Below are 16222 nucleotides of genomic sequence, written 5' to 3'. Positions count from 1 at the left end.
GGCCCCATGAGAAAAATATAAATAAGAGAAAAGAAGAAGATACATTCTAAGGGTTATTTCCTACTCTGTAATATCTTTTACCTGCATTTGGTCAGGCTGAAGGACGTATATTCCCTGAAACAAAAAGATATTCCAAGTGATTCATAAACACATAACATATCAGTGCATATGGCAAATACATAATCGGTCCCAGAGAGGCCTTTGCAGCCAAGGTGGTTTCCTCAAATGCTTTATGTTGGCTTTAGCAGCTGATATTGTGCTCTCACACACATTGCTGTCTAAGGACAGTGTTTAATAAGATCATGTTGCAGAAGGAGGCTGCACTCAATCACAGCTCATGACAGGTACTGAGGCTCATCTTTCAGGCTGGCTGAGCCATGAACTAGGTGAGTGGAGAAGAATTGGGGGTGTTAGTGTCCAAACTGGGAGGCAGGCTTAGAGCTTCTTCCCTCCCTGCTTCTATAATGTGAAAAGCCTATAAGGGAGTATTCCCAAGCTTCAGGACCCTGTGAGCTCTGTTGGCATTTCTCCCAAGTTCCCAAAAGGATAATAAAAGACCATCCTTGAGCCAGCGGCTGCACAAACACCTCCTTCCTCCCCCCATCTGCATCTAACAGGCTTTGGACAACTGCAGGTTCTTGGTTTGAGCCAAGAGCCCTCAAGGCTAGAAGAGATGCCTCATACTTGCATCACTATCCCAGCCCCCACAAATGGGCAAGGTCAACAGGAATGGATGGATGGAGAGATCCCAGGCTCCAAAAGGAACCGTGGATGGGCCTCCAGGGAGGGACTGGTGGTTTTCTGAACTCCATGAAATGCTTTTAATTTGAAATTTAGATGAAGGGGCTGGTGGGGGCAGCCAGCAGGTGGTGAGGAAGAGTGCAGGAGGGAAGAAATTTGGAAGGAAATAATCTATTTCCAAGAAAATGCTGTGGGAGCTTGTCTCCTGTCTGCCCGTCCTGTCCTGAGCTGAGTCTAAACTGGCTGCCTGTCTGGGAGAGTGGAAAAATACCAGGCAAATACCCCCTCTTCCTGCTTTGCACACACTACAGAAATGTGCCATTAGGAAATGAGCCTGCAAATATTTCATCTGACACTTAATCATTCCTTGTTTGACTCCAGACTTCCTAGCTGTGCCCTTGTCCACTGAACAGAAAGTCATAGAGTATCACAGACATGAACTCCAACAAGCCTAAGGGTGGGATCACTCCGTTGCTGCAGTTAATTTTCACTTTCTTGAGGTGGGGCAGCTCACGAGGGGACAGCAGAGGAGACTGAAACAAAAGCCAAGGAGCTACCCAAGTTGGTGTGACAAAAAAAAAAAAAAAAAAGGCTTGAATCTATCTTTCCTCACCTGGGAGAGTCCAGTAGTGACACCTGGTGATACTTAGCTCTCCTGCTAATGGATCACTAAGCGCATGTGAGCGAAACACCAGAAAACAAATGTTTTAGCTATACATCATATAGACTGCATGGACTTTGTTCTGTCTTTCTGAGGTGGATAAATATTACCCAAGGTGTAGTCTTTTTCATGCCTCATTTGAACTAATTAAGCCTAATGAGTATCACATATTGAGAGCCCAATTTTTAACAGGAGTGACATAGAAGGTCTCAAATTTGTGGCTTTAAGTCAATTTTAAACTGGAAAATGGACACTTACAATCCCACATTTTGATGTGAGGATCTGCAGGCAAAATCTAGATGGCCTGTTAAAATATATATGTCTGAAAAAAGCCCTGTGTGGGGACATCTTTGGGCAGATAGCTGATCTACATTTATCTGTTACTGCAGCCTGCACCATTTGCCATTCACACCTTTGAAGAACTTTACAGAAACTAGCTAATTAATCCCTATCACATCTTTATCCTACACACAAGATGCCTGCTGGTTTTAAGAGGCTGATTAATGTATCACCAAGTGATCCAGTGAAGAAATATACAACTACAACAGCTCTAGGCACATCTTAAAAGGGCTCAGTGGCTTGTTTGCCCTCCATGGGGGCAGCAGGCTGAAAATCCCACCTGCTCTAGGTTGCAGGGCCACTGGCTTCCAGTGGGTCAGCACCCCTGATCTTGCAGGCTGCTGGTGGCTCCCCAGCCCTCACTTCCAGCTGAGATGAGCTGTGATGAACTGAACATGGCTGCATGAACAGAGCCTCTGGCTTCTAATCACCAAAAGTGAAACTCACCCAGATTCACCAAGCAGGCGCTCTTAGTACTGCAAGACTCCAGTTAATAAGCAAGAGCAGGGATGTTACTACTAGTCTTACCAGCCCTGGTGACATTCAGTACTTACAAAATCAGCATTCATTTTTGTGGCTTGCAAAGTCCACCTGGATCCCTAAGGAGAAAACAGACAGCTGTGAAGCCTTCAAGATGTTCTATGAGGCTAGAAAACCTGGGGACAGAGAAGATGACAGTGATGGAGGTCTTATTTCCCATCTCTTCCTTCCCTTTCTTGTAACACCTGTCATTAGGCAGGGCACATTCTCCCCTCTCATTCTCCTGTGCCAGACACCTGGCAGGACTCTGAAGGGCTGGCCAGCAGTGGTGGTGGAAGGCCCTGGACACTCAGTAGGAGCGTGGCATGCTGTGTCCCCAGGATGCTTTGGCGTTACCCCAAAAGGACAGAGGTGGCCCACAGAGCTGTACACACTGTACTGTACCTGCTGATCAAACAGGGCCCAGAACATTGGCAGTGGTATGAAGAGGAAGAGAACACGAGTCACCATTTTAACCTCCCCAATCAGCTGTTTCTAAAAGAGAACAGGCAAAAAGGTAAAGTAGGGGTGTAAAGCCAAAGGTGATTCAATCCACAAAGTGCAACTCCTATTTCTTTCTTCATGGCAGTTCTTTATTGCACTTACTTGTGACATTGAATATGTTTGCATTTCTACATTTCAGTGCAGCACCTAAACCGTCCATTAAGGGTCAGGAGAGTACAGATGTGGAAAGGACAGGAAATGGTATGTGAGGAATGGTGTGGCCAGGCCAGTCTTACTGCCTCCCCTATCTGTCTGCCCATCTCCCCCTTCCCACTCCAAACCTACCAGGTAAGTCATCACCTACCGAGTATTTTTCTGATGCCCAGTCCAGCCAGTGATCTCTCTTTGGAATCTCACGGGAGCGGTTTTTCAGCCGGTTCTTAATGGCAAACTAGGGAGAAAAACAGGTAACTCACTCATGCCATGACTGCCAGTGTCACAATCCCAACTCAAAGCTACCTTCCTCATCTCCAAATATAAGTAGTGCCAGAACATTGAGGGGGATGGGTCACTGGATACTTCTAAAATCTCAGGTTGGATGCTTTATGATGAATTGTTTGCAGGGAAGTTTCTATGACACCGGCTGATTAAAGGCATGATGGGGGAATGAATCATAGAATCATTGAATCTTAGAATATCCTGAGTTGGAGGGGACCCACAAGGGGCACTGAGTCCAGCTCCTGTCCTGTTTATGCTGTGTGCTCCAGCCACTGAACACAGGGAGTCACACTGGCAAAAAAAAAGTGGCAGACTTCACTTAGACATCCTGTCTTTAAGATCCTGCCTGTTTCCCCAAGGTAAATTTGGCACTAGGACTGACCTAGATAAAAAAGAAAACATCTGCTGTTAGCAACAGCTTCCTGAAATAGAAACATCATTATCCAACTAACAACAAGAGAGTATTTTTTCACATACTGCATTCAGCTCACACACCATGAAAAACAATTTATAAGGCTCTAATGCAACTTCAGCAAGTGTCTCTTGCATTTACATGAACACGCTGAATGTCCATAATATGAATGTGTGCTATTACTGTCTGCTAAACTGATAAAGTTCAGAAAAATTATTCAAGTAAAAAAAATAGAGTCATATATCTGAAACTCTCTGAGTATCTGAATTTTCCTTCCAGTTTTGTTTCCACCACCATCTGCCACTCATGTTCTACTGACATCAACTGAACAGTTCATGGAGCTAAGGGAAAACAATTGAAATGCTGAAGGAAACTAGGACTTAAATGTGTTTCTTATTTCTTACAGCTCAGCAGCAAGATGTCCTGAAAGCACCATAGAGAAGAACTCCAAAAGTGACCTCTGCTTGCCCTTTGCACCTCTTTGTCCTGCAACCTCAGAGTAATGCATGAAAAAGAAAATGATACACACTTACACCGATGCATTTGCACACTTCCAGCAAGACATTTCCTTGTGGTGGTGTTTTTCTGTACAGTCCACTTCCAGCAATGAACACAACTGAAAAAATATTATAATCCAAATGGGGATTCACATGGCTGAACCTTGAATCCTGCAATGGCTTCTGGGAAGGATCCCCCACTCCTGTATTCAACAGAAATGCTCTGCCCTTGGGGCACACAGGATTGCACTTCTAACTAAATAAATATACTAAATAAAAGGATTCCTTCAATTCCTACAGATGGAAGAAAATGCAGCATCCTACAAGAGGCAGTGTGATCCCTGGAAAGTCACCACTGTCTTAATATCTGCTCTGGCACAACAGATCTGATTCATGCTGGGAACCAAAAGTTTGAAAATTCACTTTGTCTATGCTTTTTGTAAACTAAACTTAAAGTACAATCCACATTGAATTTCTGCATCTGATGTTGGAAACCCACTCCCACCCACTGGAAACCTGTGAGGATTAATCCAGATACAACACAGGCTCTGTGCACTTGCATCTCAAACATATTTCAGTGGAAACTGCCCAAAGACCCCTGCCTCACACAGAGACATTAACAGAAATTACCTCCATTTATGGTTTCCACAAAGGGATATACAATTTAAGATGCTGTTTTATCTTGGTTTTCTCCCTCAAAGCACAAAGAATATCAGAACGAGACTTCAAAATCCTGTCAGAGATGGAGTTATCTGATTGTGTATCATTTATCCTGCTCTGTGATGTCTTTGAGCACATTTGAATTCCAAATAGATTAGTAGGAAGAAGCACCTTAAAACTGAGCAAGAAAACTATTTACAAAACTAACCTGATCTTTTAAAACTATCCCAATTGTCTGGGTCAGTCCACAGGCAGTGGAGATTAGCAGGTACTTCTGTCCTAACACAGGAGGCCTGAGACACTGCAGGGAACTCACCTTTGCTCTTATCTGACTGTGAAGACCTTTAGCATTCAGGCTGGACTTGCAGAACTTGAGAGACCTCTGAAGTCAGGTTAGGTGAGTAGCACTTTGCATTTGTGCAAAGTCACCCAGAGTGGGTAGCTGCACTACCTAATTTTTAGCATCTCCCTGTGAAGATGTTGGTACTTTTAAAAATGTGATCCATTATGTTTGCTGAAATACCTTCTGGCAATGCCATTGACTCCTTTGGGAGCTGATCCTGCATTAGATTTTGCATTTGGAATGAAATAGTGTCAATCTTCCCCATCCTTCAGGAACCGTAGCAGCCCAGAAAATCTTGCTCTGAATCTGCCTCTAAATCTATCCTGGCTTTCCATCAACACAGGGAGAGGACCAGTCAGGGCTGAAAGAGTATTTTCTCCAGTCCTGCATGCTGCTCACATAGTCAAATATATCACTTCCCAGAGCATTTTAGCATCATGTTACAAAAGAACAGAGGCTGCTTTGCCAGGCAGGACGTGGAATCTGGCAGCAGGACACTAGCTAAAAACACATTTCCACCGATGCCCCCACTGAAACTGCAATATTTACACGTTCATTTTCCCCTGGGCAACTACTGCTCTGCTAGAAACATTCATCACAGCATGGTGCACAGAGTGAGCCTGTGTGGCCCTAAACTGATTGCAACAGGTCACAGGGGAAAACAGAACCTTCTCAGGCCTGTGACCATGCACTTTTTTGAAAATAATTGCTGTAACGTTAGCTGTGGCCTGATAACATTTCTTCAGTTTCCTGGTTCTTCTCTCTGATGGAAATTTGCATGGAGACAGCAACATTTACATTCTCTGGGGGACAAACTTTTCAAATCCCAGATGCTGCAGTGAAATCACACAAGCGCTTGATCTCTCAGTGAAGGTAACAAGCTGAATGGGAAGTCACCCCATGCTGTGCCAAAACCTCACACATCCAGGGTAATGAGGGGACTGCTCTTCTCAGCAGTTTGCAGCTGTGAAACTAAAGCTAAAGGGGTATCCTCTGTACTGGCTACCAAGGAGTAACATGCCAGAGAGTAAAAATGGGGAGATTGCTGAATGTTTTATAAAGGTTGGAGAAGAAATCTTTACAACCACATTAATGGGGCTAAGATGCAAGCATTAAGAAACATGGGGATCGTGGCTGTCTCCTGACACTTGGATAATAAGGATTTTTTATTGCAACATAATAATAAGTTGTCACTGTAATTGTGAGAATTACTGCAGCCAAGCGAACTAAGACAGCTCAGAACAAACTAACATCTCATTTAGCTCCTTCTGCAGCACACAGATTCAGCAGCAGAAGTCTGAGCCATTAAAGACCGCCCTGAGCTGCAAGAAGCCTGTGGAAAGGTTAGAAGTGGCATGTTAAGCTTCTCTTCTGTAAGTTGGGGATTTTGAGGACTGCTCAGATTGCAATTCAGAGGCCATGCCTACTCATAGGCAAAGCTGCAAGCCATCAGGAGAATCATTTTGGTGCCTCCCTTTGCATTAGAGCAAAGCAATTATACTGTAAAGCACCCACCAGACCACCCCCTTAACAGTATCACAATAAAAGATTGCAGTAAAACCATGCCCACTATCAATGAACTACTGATAGTTATTGCCGTTCTGAACTAGGGAGCTGTTAGGTGACCTTGAACCCTTTCATCTCCCATCACAGTATCCATCCAGAATTAGTGAATTTGTGCATTTTCTCATCTATCTGTGGACCCAAAATTGGTAACTCCTATTACAGGCATCACTGCTTCCACTCACCAAGTGCCAACACCATCAGTGCTGCTGGGACGCCAAAAGCCAGTGCATAACAATCCTCTCCAAAACATTTCACATCCCCTGAAAAAGAAGGCAGAAATAAAAGGAGCTCATTACATCTAGACTTATGTTACTGAGGCTTTTGATTTGATTCCCTGAATCAGTCACTTCCCCTGGTTTTAAATCTTTGCTGGTGCTTGACACTGTGAATTGAATCTCCTTGAAACAGTTGTCCTCCCTTGATGAACACAATTTGGAAGCAGGGTTAGTGTCTGCCAGCAAAAGCAGCTGATAATGGGATATTGATGCAAATAGTAGAAGGGAGGGGGTAGACAAATAGGTATAAAGAAGTACTAGGAACTGTAATTGGGGAAAAAAAGCACAACATTTAAAATAACCTGAAATCATTCTGTATTTGACTAGATCTAAATAACCAGTACTGTGCTGCATCAGTCTTGAGTGAAAAACTTGAATCTGATTTCATAGCGACCTACAGTGGACAAAGTGGAAGCCAATGCCTGCACTGTGTAAATGGGAGCCCAGGATAAGCCCTAGAACTCCAGTTCCCTCTCTCACCACCACCAACCTCCCGAGGGGCAGCCTGCTCCAAATGTCAGGTCTTGCATTGGGAATCCAGGTGTGTTACAGCATGGGCTGCATCCATCTCAGCTGTGGGTCACTGAAACCCTGTTTCAGAGCCTCTTGGACCAGGTCAGTTCTTGCACCATGCTCCAGCTGCAAACAGCAAGCCAGCAGTGGGCTCTGTGTTTGAATGCCAGGGACTAGACATTACTCCATTCTTACATGGATAATGACAAAATGGCTACGGTAAGCCAACAGAGTTAACAGGAGACCAATCCATGAAGCCCTCGGCTGCTCCTCTTTGTTGTAGCTGGAAAGCCACAGCTGCACAGCTGTGTGCATGCACAGCATTTATTTACTTATTTTCATCAAATTGGCTAAAACCCAACAAAGCTGACAGCATGGGATCTCTGGGCATGCTCAGCTTTTACCATGCAGAATGAGTTGGACTTCTCCATCTAGAAGTATATCTTTCACATTTGTACCAAATGTCTACAAACTGCATTTCCTGCTCTTCCACGAAAAGATTTCACATTTAGCAAAAATATTACTCTTTCCCCATCCTCTCCACTTCAGTTCCCTGTTGCAGCTAGTTTACACTGGCACATGTTTTGATGCTTCAAGGGACTGGATTTTCATCTGCCCTTTGTCTGCTTTAAGCAAAAGCCCTTCCCAACTGAATTCTGACCCGGAGACACCAGAGAATGAACAAGTAAGAGATACAGCATTTGTCTTTGTCCCTGTGCATGGCATAAACATGAGACAAGAGCCTGTTAAAATGACACTCCAAACAAACAGAGCTTTCTGGAAGCCATGGAATGGAATGAAAAAAATGGCAACTAAATGTGAAGACTACCTTGTCCCTGTCCCCATCACCTATGGCCTGCTGCTCGGCCTCTGTGCCTGTATTTAGAGCGTGCCAATCCCTTTGGCTCCGAAGTGGTGCCATACAAAGAAGTAAGTGCAGCAAGACTCTGGGACTAAAAAGGGTTTTGCAAGCAGGCTGGAATATAAAGTAGGTCTTAAATGGGGCACAGGCCTGTGCTTTGTCTTCAAGGCCAGTTGCTCAGGGCAGCAATCTTGCAAGCAGACCTACGCAGACAAGCCTGAGTGCCAGGACAGAGCCCTCCAGAAGTCAGCAGCAACTCGTGGGAGGGAGAAGGTAGGACTTTAAAACCAGCCCTAAGTTTTTTTGCCCTAATACTGCACAGGACAGCAAAGCTCTTTCCCCATCCATAGTTTACCTGCAGGCAAGTCCTTCACTTGCAGTGGGGATTATATGACCATATAGGTCCATCCACCTTTCATGTTTTAATTCTGCAGTTCAGGCTGGCTTTGAAATACAACCAGGAACATAATTTCTGTGAGTGTCTGCCTGTATTATAAATCTGTTATGCTGCTACTGCAGGATTAACAAGGTGTAAATACAATACACTGACCACTCCACAGATAATATAATTTCTGCCATTCTGTTGTCATAAGAGTCTAACTATGCACAGCAGAGTAGTTAGAGGGCAGCTAATTTATTGTTTTATTCTAAATCCACACTGACCTCTTAATACAGGAGTTACAAACGTGGAGATCAAACTTCCAGCATTAATGGATAAATAGAAGATGGAAAAAAACTTGCTTCTCTCCGAGGTCTAAAACAAGAGAAGACAACATCAATGTCATGGCTAAGGCACAGCATTGGGCTTGCAAATTGAACACTATCAATTCTCTCCTTAGGAAGGCTGGGTAAATATTGACACAAAGTGCATAAAATGTTAAGCAAACAAGCTTGTCTTCAGGTGATGGTAAATGCTCACACAAATCAGCTCATGTTACTCGAGAAGTGCTTTGGGGCTTTTTGGCATTTCAGAGGAAAAGCTGCTGCTTTGAGAGTGTTGTGAGATTGGAAGGAGGGGAAAGCATTTACTTATTCAGAACAAGTAGCATGATTCAGATCCTTTGTCACTTAATTCAATCCAATTTGGCATGGTTTGACAAGCTCATAATTTCTTTCTATGTCTGAGCTCTTCCCCTCCCCCCGCCCCCCAGCCCCTCCTCTCCTGGGTAGAAATAGAAAAAGAAACCTGTATATTTTAAGGAACTGGTAATCACAGCATAGATGAAATGGTGCCAGCGAGTGAGAAGTATCCATCAAAGAGGATACCACCAAGGTGAGGCCAACCAACCTCAAACTAAAGGGTAAATTAAATCTAGGGGAGCAAACTCAAGAGCCTGGTGGAGGGATGAACTCTAAGAGAAAGAGTTCTGAATTTAACCTAAGCTGTTATTGTATTGTAGTTTATAGAGTCAAAGGATTCCTGCTGATCCTCTTTCGTCCCACATAATTCATAATTTGGAAGGAATCAAGAATCTGGTCCTTTGTGCAGGAGTAATGTGTGTGTGCAGTCTCTCCTTGCTTGTGGGAGGGACAAACATACACAGACACACGTGTGCTGTATACAGTGTTAACCTCCTCCCTGTGCCTGGGTGGGCCAGCAGAGAGGGGAAACAAAAGCAGACTACCTGCCCCACTCATGGTCCTGTGTATCAGCAGCTCTGGGACACCTGAGCTGATACAGGTAGTGGGGAAAACTGCGTCAGACATGGCATGGTGCCCAGCAGAGAGCTTCTTAGGGCACCTTGAGCCTCCTCCCTATGACCTGAGCATCATTTGAATGCAAAGCTTTAACTTAGCTGAGTGCTAGAAAACCCCTCAGGGACTGTTGTTCTGTCTCCTTTCCTTCTAATGTGTCCTCCTTCCGTCTGCTCCCTGAGACACAATATTCACAAGGCTAGAAAACTGGAGACAACGTGAAGAATTGCAGGCAGCTAAAATAGGACAGCTGTAAAGTAATGAATCCTGAGCTCCAGAAATGTAACAAAACTTCCTGTAACTGATGGTGCAGCCAACAGGAAATATTGCTATTTCGAATGGCAAGAAGCCTCTTATCACAGGGGATTACTGCAGGGAAGAGGGGAAGAGGGAAGAATATGGGAGGGCTTCTCTTTATGTCCCCTTGTGAAGTGGGTAGTGAGAAGGTGAGGGTGAGAGCTCCATCACCTTCCACTGCCACCCACCAAGGAGTCTGGGGGTCTCCTTACTTGGGTTAAGGGCTCTCTGCCTTGACCCAGCACAATTAGGAAGACCCCATCAACTTGGGCTTTTGGCTTTTACACAATTTTATTTCCTAGTGTGTTCAAGGCTGACCCATACATTCCTCATAAATTATTTATCCTGGACTAAAGGATTTGAAAGCCATACAAAAATCATCTCAATGGCATGTTCTCATGGTTAATAGAAAACAGTGGTGGGTCTTACTATCTGTTATATTCCATTACTCGCTGGTGGATTTGATAAGCCGGAACTTTCTACTGCTAAACTAGTAAAATTATATTTTCTTTCTCATTCTACTTTGTGACAAGTTATTTGTCATCATAGAGAAAACCAGAGAAGTGAGCAGCCTCAGCAATATTCCCCAATCCTGGATAGCCCTCCCATGACTTGTGGAGGGTGGTGCAGTAGAGCCCTCACAGTCCTGCCCTCTTCTAGCCAAATTGTCAAGGCATGTCTCTAACCCCTCATATCTGAGCAAATCAGAATTTCTGAGAGCTGTGATAAACTCATGCATGCAGCTCTTGACATGATAAAGTCTGGAGCAACAATTACCAAGAAGAAGGTGGGAGTAAGAGGAGAGGATAGTGATGCATAAAGAATTTGGTGCATTTTATTTCACACATTTTCAGATTTTAGAGATGGAAATAAAAACGGTCACAGAAAAGCTGAAATAACTACAAAAATAATGACCCAGCAGCTTGCGAATTATACAGATTGGAATAAAGAATTTCCTCCCTACTGTCTTAATCTTTAGAGCAGACATACATTTAACAGCATGATTTGGATTAGCTAATTTGAGAAAAGGTACTGTACATGATAATCCTGATCTCCTTGGCAACCAGAAAATAAAGAAACAAAGGAAAGCTATTTAGCACCTTAAACACCATACTGCACTGTTTGAAAGCAGCTTTGGTCCCTAATTAATATGCGCAGCACCTTCACATTCATTTAACATATCGTAAATATAATTTTGATCAGGCTTTTTAAACTTGGATTTCTAATCCCATAGACAAAGGCAGTTGGAAATCTCCTGCAGATAAACCTGTTTTCCCTATTTGACCTCCTGCCAAATCAGTCCCCATCACTGTCTGTAGTAGGACCATTCCCAAAGTGGCAGATCCAAGGCTATTATGCTCCTGAAGTACTTAAAAGGGGATCAGATTGGTGTTGTATATTTACCTCAAAACATAAACTTGTCTGTAGGAATAGCAGGAGCAATTTAGCTGTTTATACACAAAACTACCTCATCCCCAGTTTTCAGACAAAAACAACTAAGCCTGTGCATTTAAGGACTCAGATGAAATTTATTGGTGTCCTGAAAATTAAGGGGGAATCAAATGCTTCATTTCACAGGGAATTTTCAAAACTTATTTCAGCCTACCTGGAGTGGAAGAAAATAAAACACAAGGCACAGCTCCAGAGGAAAGAAATATTCTGGCTGGCCTCCAACCTTTCATTCCTTACAAAATCAAAACTTCTCCTTCCAATTCTGATGACTTAAACTTCCTATCACATAGCATAAAACATTTGTTTCTTCTGAAAGGCCAAGTAATTTCAAAATGGTAAAATAGGAAACTTTCTATTTTGAAAAAAAATGTTTGAAAAAGAACAAATAGAGCAGGACACATTGTTCTTATTAGAATGCTTTTTACAGTTTTCTTTCTCTAAATTAGTTTTCTTGAAGGTAGCACACAGGTGAATGTTTGAGCCTTTGTGTTTGATAAATTTGTTGGAGAGATGCAGTCTGAATGGGTACAGGCCCACACAACCACAGGCAGTTCAGGTTTTCTCTCTGTAACACAGCTGTAGTCGTAAATTTGGAATAATAATATGTATGTGCCAGAGAGGGGTTCTGAGATTCATTAGCTGAAGTCTATAAAACACTCTGAAGATAAGTGTTACATATCATCATACTGTAATTAGGTGGTAATTGAAAGATGCTGGATAAACACTATTAATCATTAATATTCATAGAAGTAGCACTTGTGTAAATGCTGCTGTTGGACCTCTTACAATTCTTTTGGGACAACTATTGGTGCAGCAAGCCAGGATGCCTCTGCACTGGGCTGCATGCAGCTATCCCAGAGTACGTGTGCTGTGCTGCCAGCCTGCTTCTGGTCAGGGTTGTGCCAGCTAGGGAGGCTGGAGACCACCAGAACATTGCTGATCCCTCTTCTGCAGCATCCCCCTAAAGCACCAGGTGCAGCTGACAGCATGTAGACATGCTGCAGGAGGATTTGCTTTGGACAAGGGACCACAGAATATCCCATGTTTTGTTACTTCTTAGTAATCATAAGCTCCATCACTTCAGCATCACTCAGTTCATGTGCAGAAAGCACAACTCTTCCCAAAATCTTCAATTTAGTCTATATTATTTCATTACATGTTGACTTCATACTGGGGCATTGCAAAAGAGAAAATTGGGGAGAAAATTGCCCTACTGGGCTCCTTGTCCAAGGGGTCAACTCTTATCCAACTTTACCAGTGCTTTTCCCGCCACACTATTAATCTAATGTCCTTCTTTAATGCCTCCTTTGATGGGAATTTCCATCTCCCTAAGGCCCTAGTATTTTCCAGTATTTCTCCAAATCCATTTCTGGAAAAAATTTTCACACTGTCAGTCCTCAATAACCCTCCCTGAGTTTAAGCCTACTCACCACAGACCCCAACACTTACTTTCTTTAAAGTAGCAGTGGCCTTCTACATATTTGCAGACTTATGCCATGCACACAACTTGGTGATCTGAATACTTGTCATTAAGAAAATAGAATTTTTTATTTGTGTGTTAGGTCAACAGAAATTTAATTTGAAGTCAATTGAAAAATTTAGCATTTTGCCTAAGGATTAGCACTTCCTGACCTGCTTTGCTTCCTTAAGCACTACCTTATCCCCAGCTGAGCCCCTGTGCTGAATAATGGGAGTTTGAGATTAGTGCAGATGAGGGGCTAAGCACTCATGACAGAGAATGAGGACACAAAGCACCTGGACTACAATTCACAGGACACACAGCACAAACACAGCGAAACAGAAACATTTTCTCAACTCTTCAGAACTCTCCATTCTGGAATATCCAGAAAACATTCGGGCATTACTTGCTAAAGACTAGAATTCTGTATAGTTCTTTCTGAACAACATCTGAGACACAGACTGTGACTGATTTGAGGAAAAAATCCCACAGAAGCACAGGCTAGTGATACAGTTTTTTCTTTCATTTGCTGTATTCCACTGCAGTGCATTATAATCACCCCTGTTAAGCTGATCCATGATATATACAGTTCCACGATATGTAAGAAAGGATTTTTCAGCTACTCTGCTGTCCAATTAACATTTAGAGGATTTGATGCATTTATGACCTATCCTTTCCAGTATCAATCCTGTTCTTCTGTGATTTTGCCTTCCTGAAGCATCTAGATTCTCTCAAGTCTTATGCAAACCATTCTATCTCATGTCTTACTACACCTTTTCCAGCAAACTGGCCCTTATTCTAGCACAACAGGATTTTGATCACATACACATCCTCACAAAGTCAGCAGACACTGCAGATTTTAGGAAAGAAAAGAAGTCTTACATGTTCCTCTTCAAACTGGTCCCCACCAAATGCAGAGACACAGGGCTTGATACCTCCCGTTCCAAGGGCGATCAAAAACAGACCAACCATAGACAGGACCCTTCATGCAAGAACAAAGATATCACCATTGCAAAACCTTTCCAGAGCTTGTGAGAGCATTTTTATTGTCATCCAACCATGTTTCCTCTAATAATGTTGTCTTTTGCATATGAGTAATGATGATGAGCCAGATAAATAAACAAATTAAATATTCAAATAATTTGAAAAACAAATTAATTGTCCTAATTTCTGCATTCCATACCAGTCAATCAACCAAACTGGTTTTGTCAGTTTCTTGTTATTCTGAGGTCCAATGGACATATAGGAGATCAAAGATTTATGGAATTATTTTTATTCATATGACAACAACAAAAGCTGTCAGAGATCAACTGAGAAAAAGGAAAAAAAAAAGAAAAAGGGGTGTACTTTTTGCAGCCTTGTCGCCTGGATATAAGCAGACAAACTGTTCAAATTAGGCTCATTCTTGTGTGCTTTCTACTTCCCAGTGGTTTTCAAAATACCATTGTTGGCCTGACAGATTATGTCTCTAGGAACAATAGTATCAGAACTGGTCAGGTCTGGGACAAAAGAAAACTTTCTGTAAACAACATGCACTCCTGCCTGCATGTGCATATTTTTTGAGCCATGACCACACAGACAAAACCAGCTTGGAGGTTTCAGAGTCACTACTCTGATAAGCCTATAAGTCCAGAATCTGGGGGGTTGTATCCTGTGGAAGAGACAGGCCCTTCCCCTGTCATCAGAAAAGGATTTTGATTTCCGCTGTCAACAGAAAAGTTTTGTGTTCCCATGCATACGGGGGAACCTTGCTGAGCTGGGCAGTGTATTGATGAAATGAGGAGGATGGAGCCTGGTGCAGGCAGCTGGATGGAGGAGACCAAACCAGCAGCATGGTATAGCAGAGAGGGGTGGTCCCCAGTGCCTGTGTTAAAGGGGTTAGAGTCTGTGTGGTGATTTCCAGCTCCATCTGGCATGTTCACACATTAAATCCACCCTTCTGCTCTTACTCAGACATTGCTAACCCTTCCCTGATGAAAGTAATCCATGCACAGCTGAATCCCAAAAAACTGGCCTGATGGAGATGAAACAAATTGCAGACTTGGGTAAACTAACTACCATCACAACCTGCTACAGCGCTGTGGCTTCAAGGGCTACTTACACATGAACTGCCTGGTTGCCCAGGGATGGAATGGCACCGACTGACTTTATCAGATGGCCAACAACATACACAATGGAGAGGTAGATGATCGTCCTGTGAGGAAAGCAAACAGCAGTGACTGAGGGTGCTGGGTGATGTACAGACTGAAAACAGTGTGCCCATGAGCCCTGATATGGCAGCTCTGCTTGGCAGACACACAAGGAATTGGTTTGTTCCACCAGTGGTACAGCAGGCAGCTATAATTCCTTTGTGTCAACACTGAGTTGAAGGAAGGAATAGACATGCAAATGGATTCTGAATAAGGAGAGATAGCCCCTGGTTTATTTGTAGACATTACTGAGCAGAGTAAATGAAAAGTGTTCCAGTCTTGTCACGCATGGAAGACTGCAAAGAGAAGAGCACTGTTCAGGTCCAACTCAGTTTCCAGATTACAGATAACTGGCATTTTGTAGGACGTGCATAAGTGAATCCCTTGACTGGAAGGGATGTCTAGAGGCTGTTGCCCACATTCAACCCACCTAACCAACAAACCTGAATTAGGAGTATTTAGTTTAGGTTTCCTCATTGTAAGTCTGTTTTGGGTCCCAAATATCTCTGAAAAACTGAGCTCATCTATCTGCCTCCCATGCATTGGTGAGGGAGAAGAAGAAATATTAGCAGGATGGTCAGACTCTTGAGTGTATTCTATTCCTTTACCACCTTCTAGATTAAGAGATATCTATGTATTCATATGCTGAAGACATGTACAGAGGGAATCAAAGGATTTGTAAGGAGAGAAACACTAGAAGAAGTCCTATGAGCTTTGAGCATGGAAGAGGTCCCTGATGCATTCAAACCCTGGTTGCAACAGCTAATTTAGCACCCTATCACATCATTCCAAAAAGCCCC

At 43.1% G+C, this 16222-nt stretch overlaps 1 protein-coding gene across 4 annotated transcripts in view; it reads right to left on the bottom strand.

The window, feature by feature from the left end:
* The window catches only part of SLC15A2 (solute carrier family 15 member 2), a 61913-nt gene that overhangs the window by 27120 nt on the left and 18571 nt on the right, over positions 1 to 16222 (bottom strand). For all 4 annotated transcript variants that reach the window (XM_063400856.1, XM_063400859.1, XM_063400857.1 and 1 more), the window contains 9 exons: positions 15335 to 15427; positions 14116 to 14215; positions 8994 to 9084; positions 6863 to 6940; positions 4148 to 4230; positions 3069 to 3155; positions 2666 to 2755; positions 2296 to 2340; positions 82 to 114 (listed from right to left, as the gene is read on the bottom strand). In XM_063400856.1, coding sequence (XP_063256926.1) covers positions 82 to 114; positions 2296 to 2340; positions 2666 to 2755; positions 3069 to 3155; positions 4148 to 4230; positions 6863 to 6940; positions 8994 to 9084; positions 14116 to 14215; positions 15335 to 15427 — 700 coding nt within the window. The remainder of the gene's footprint in view (positions 1 to 81; positions 115 to 2295; positions 2341 to 2665; positions 2756 to 3068; positions 3156 to 4147; positions 4231 to 6862; positions 6941 to 8993; positions 9085 to 14115; positions 14216 to 15334; positions 15428 to 16222) is intronic.

The sequence above is a fragment of the Prinia subflava genome, chromosome 6, assembly GCF_021018805.1.
Source record: "Prinia subflava isolate CZ2003 ecotype Zambia chromosome 6, Cam_Psub_1.2, whole genome shotgun sequence".
NCBI lineage: Eukaryota > Metazoa > Chordata > Aves > Passeriformes > Cisticolidae > Prinia > Prinia subflava.
The sequence above is the reverse complement of the archived record's forward strand: the minus strand, read 5'-3'. Positions and strand labels throughout refer to the sequence as shown.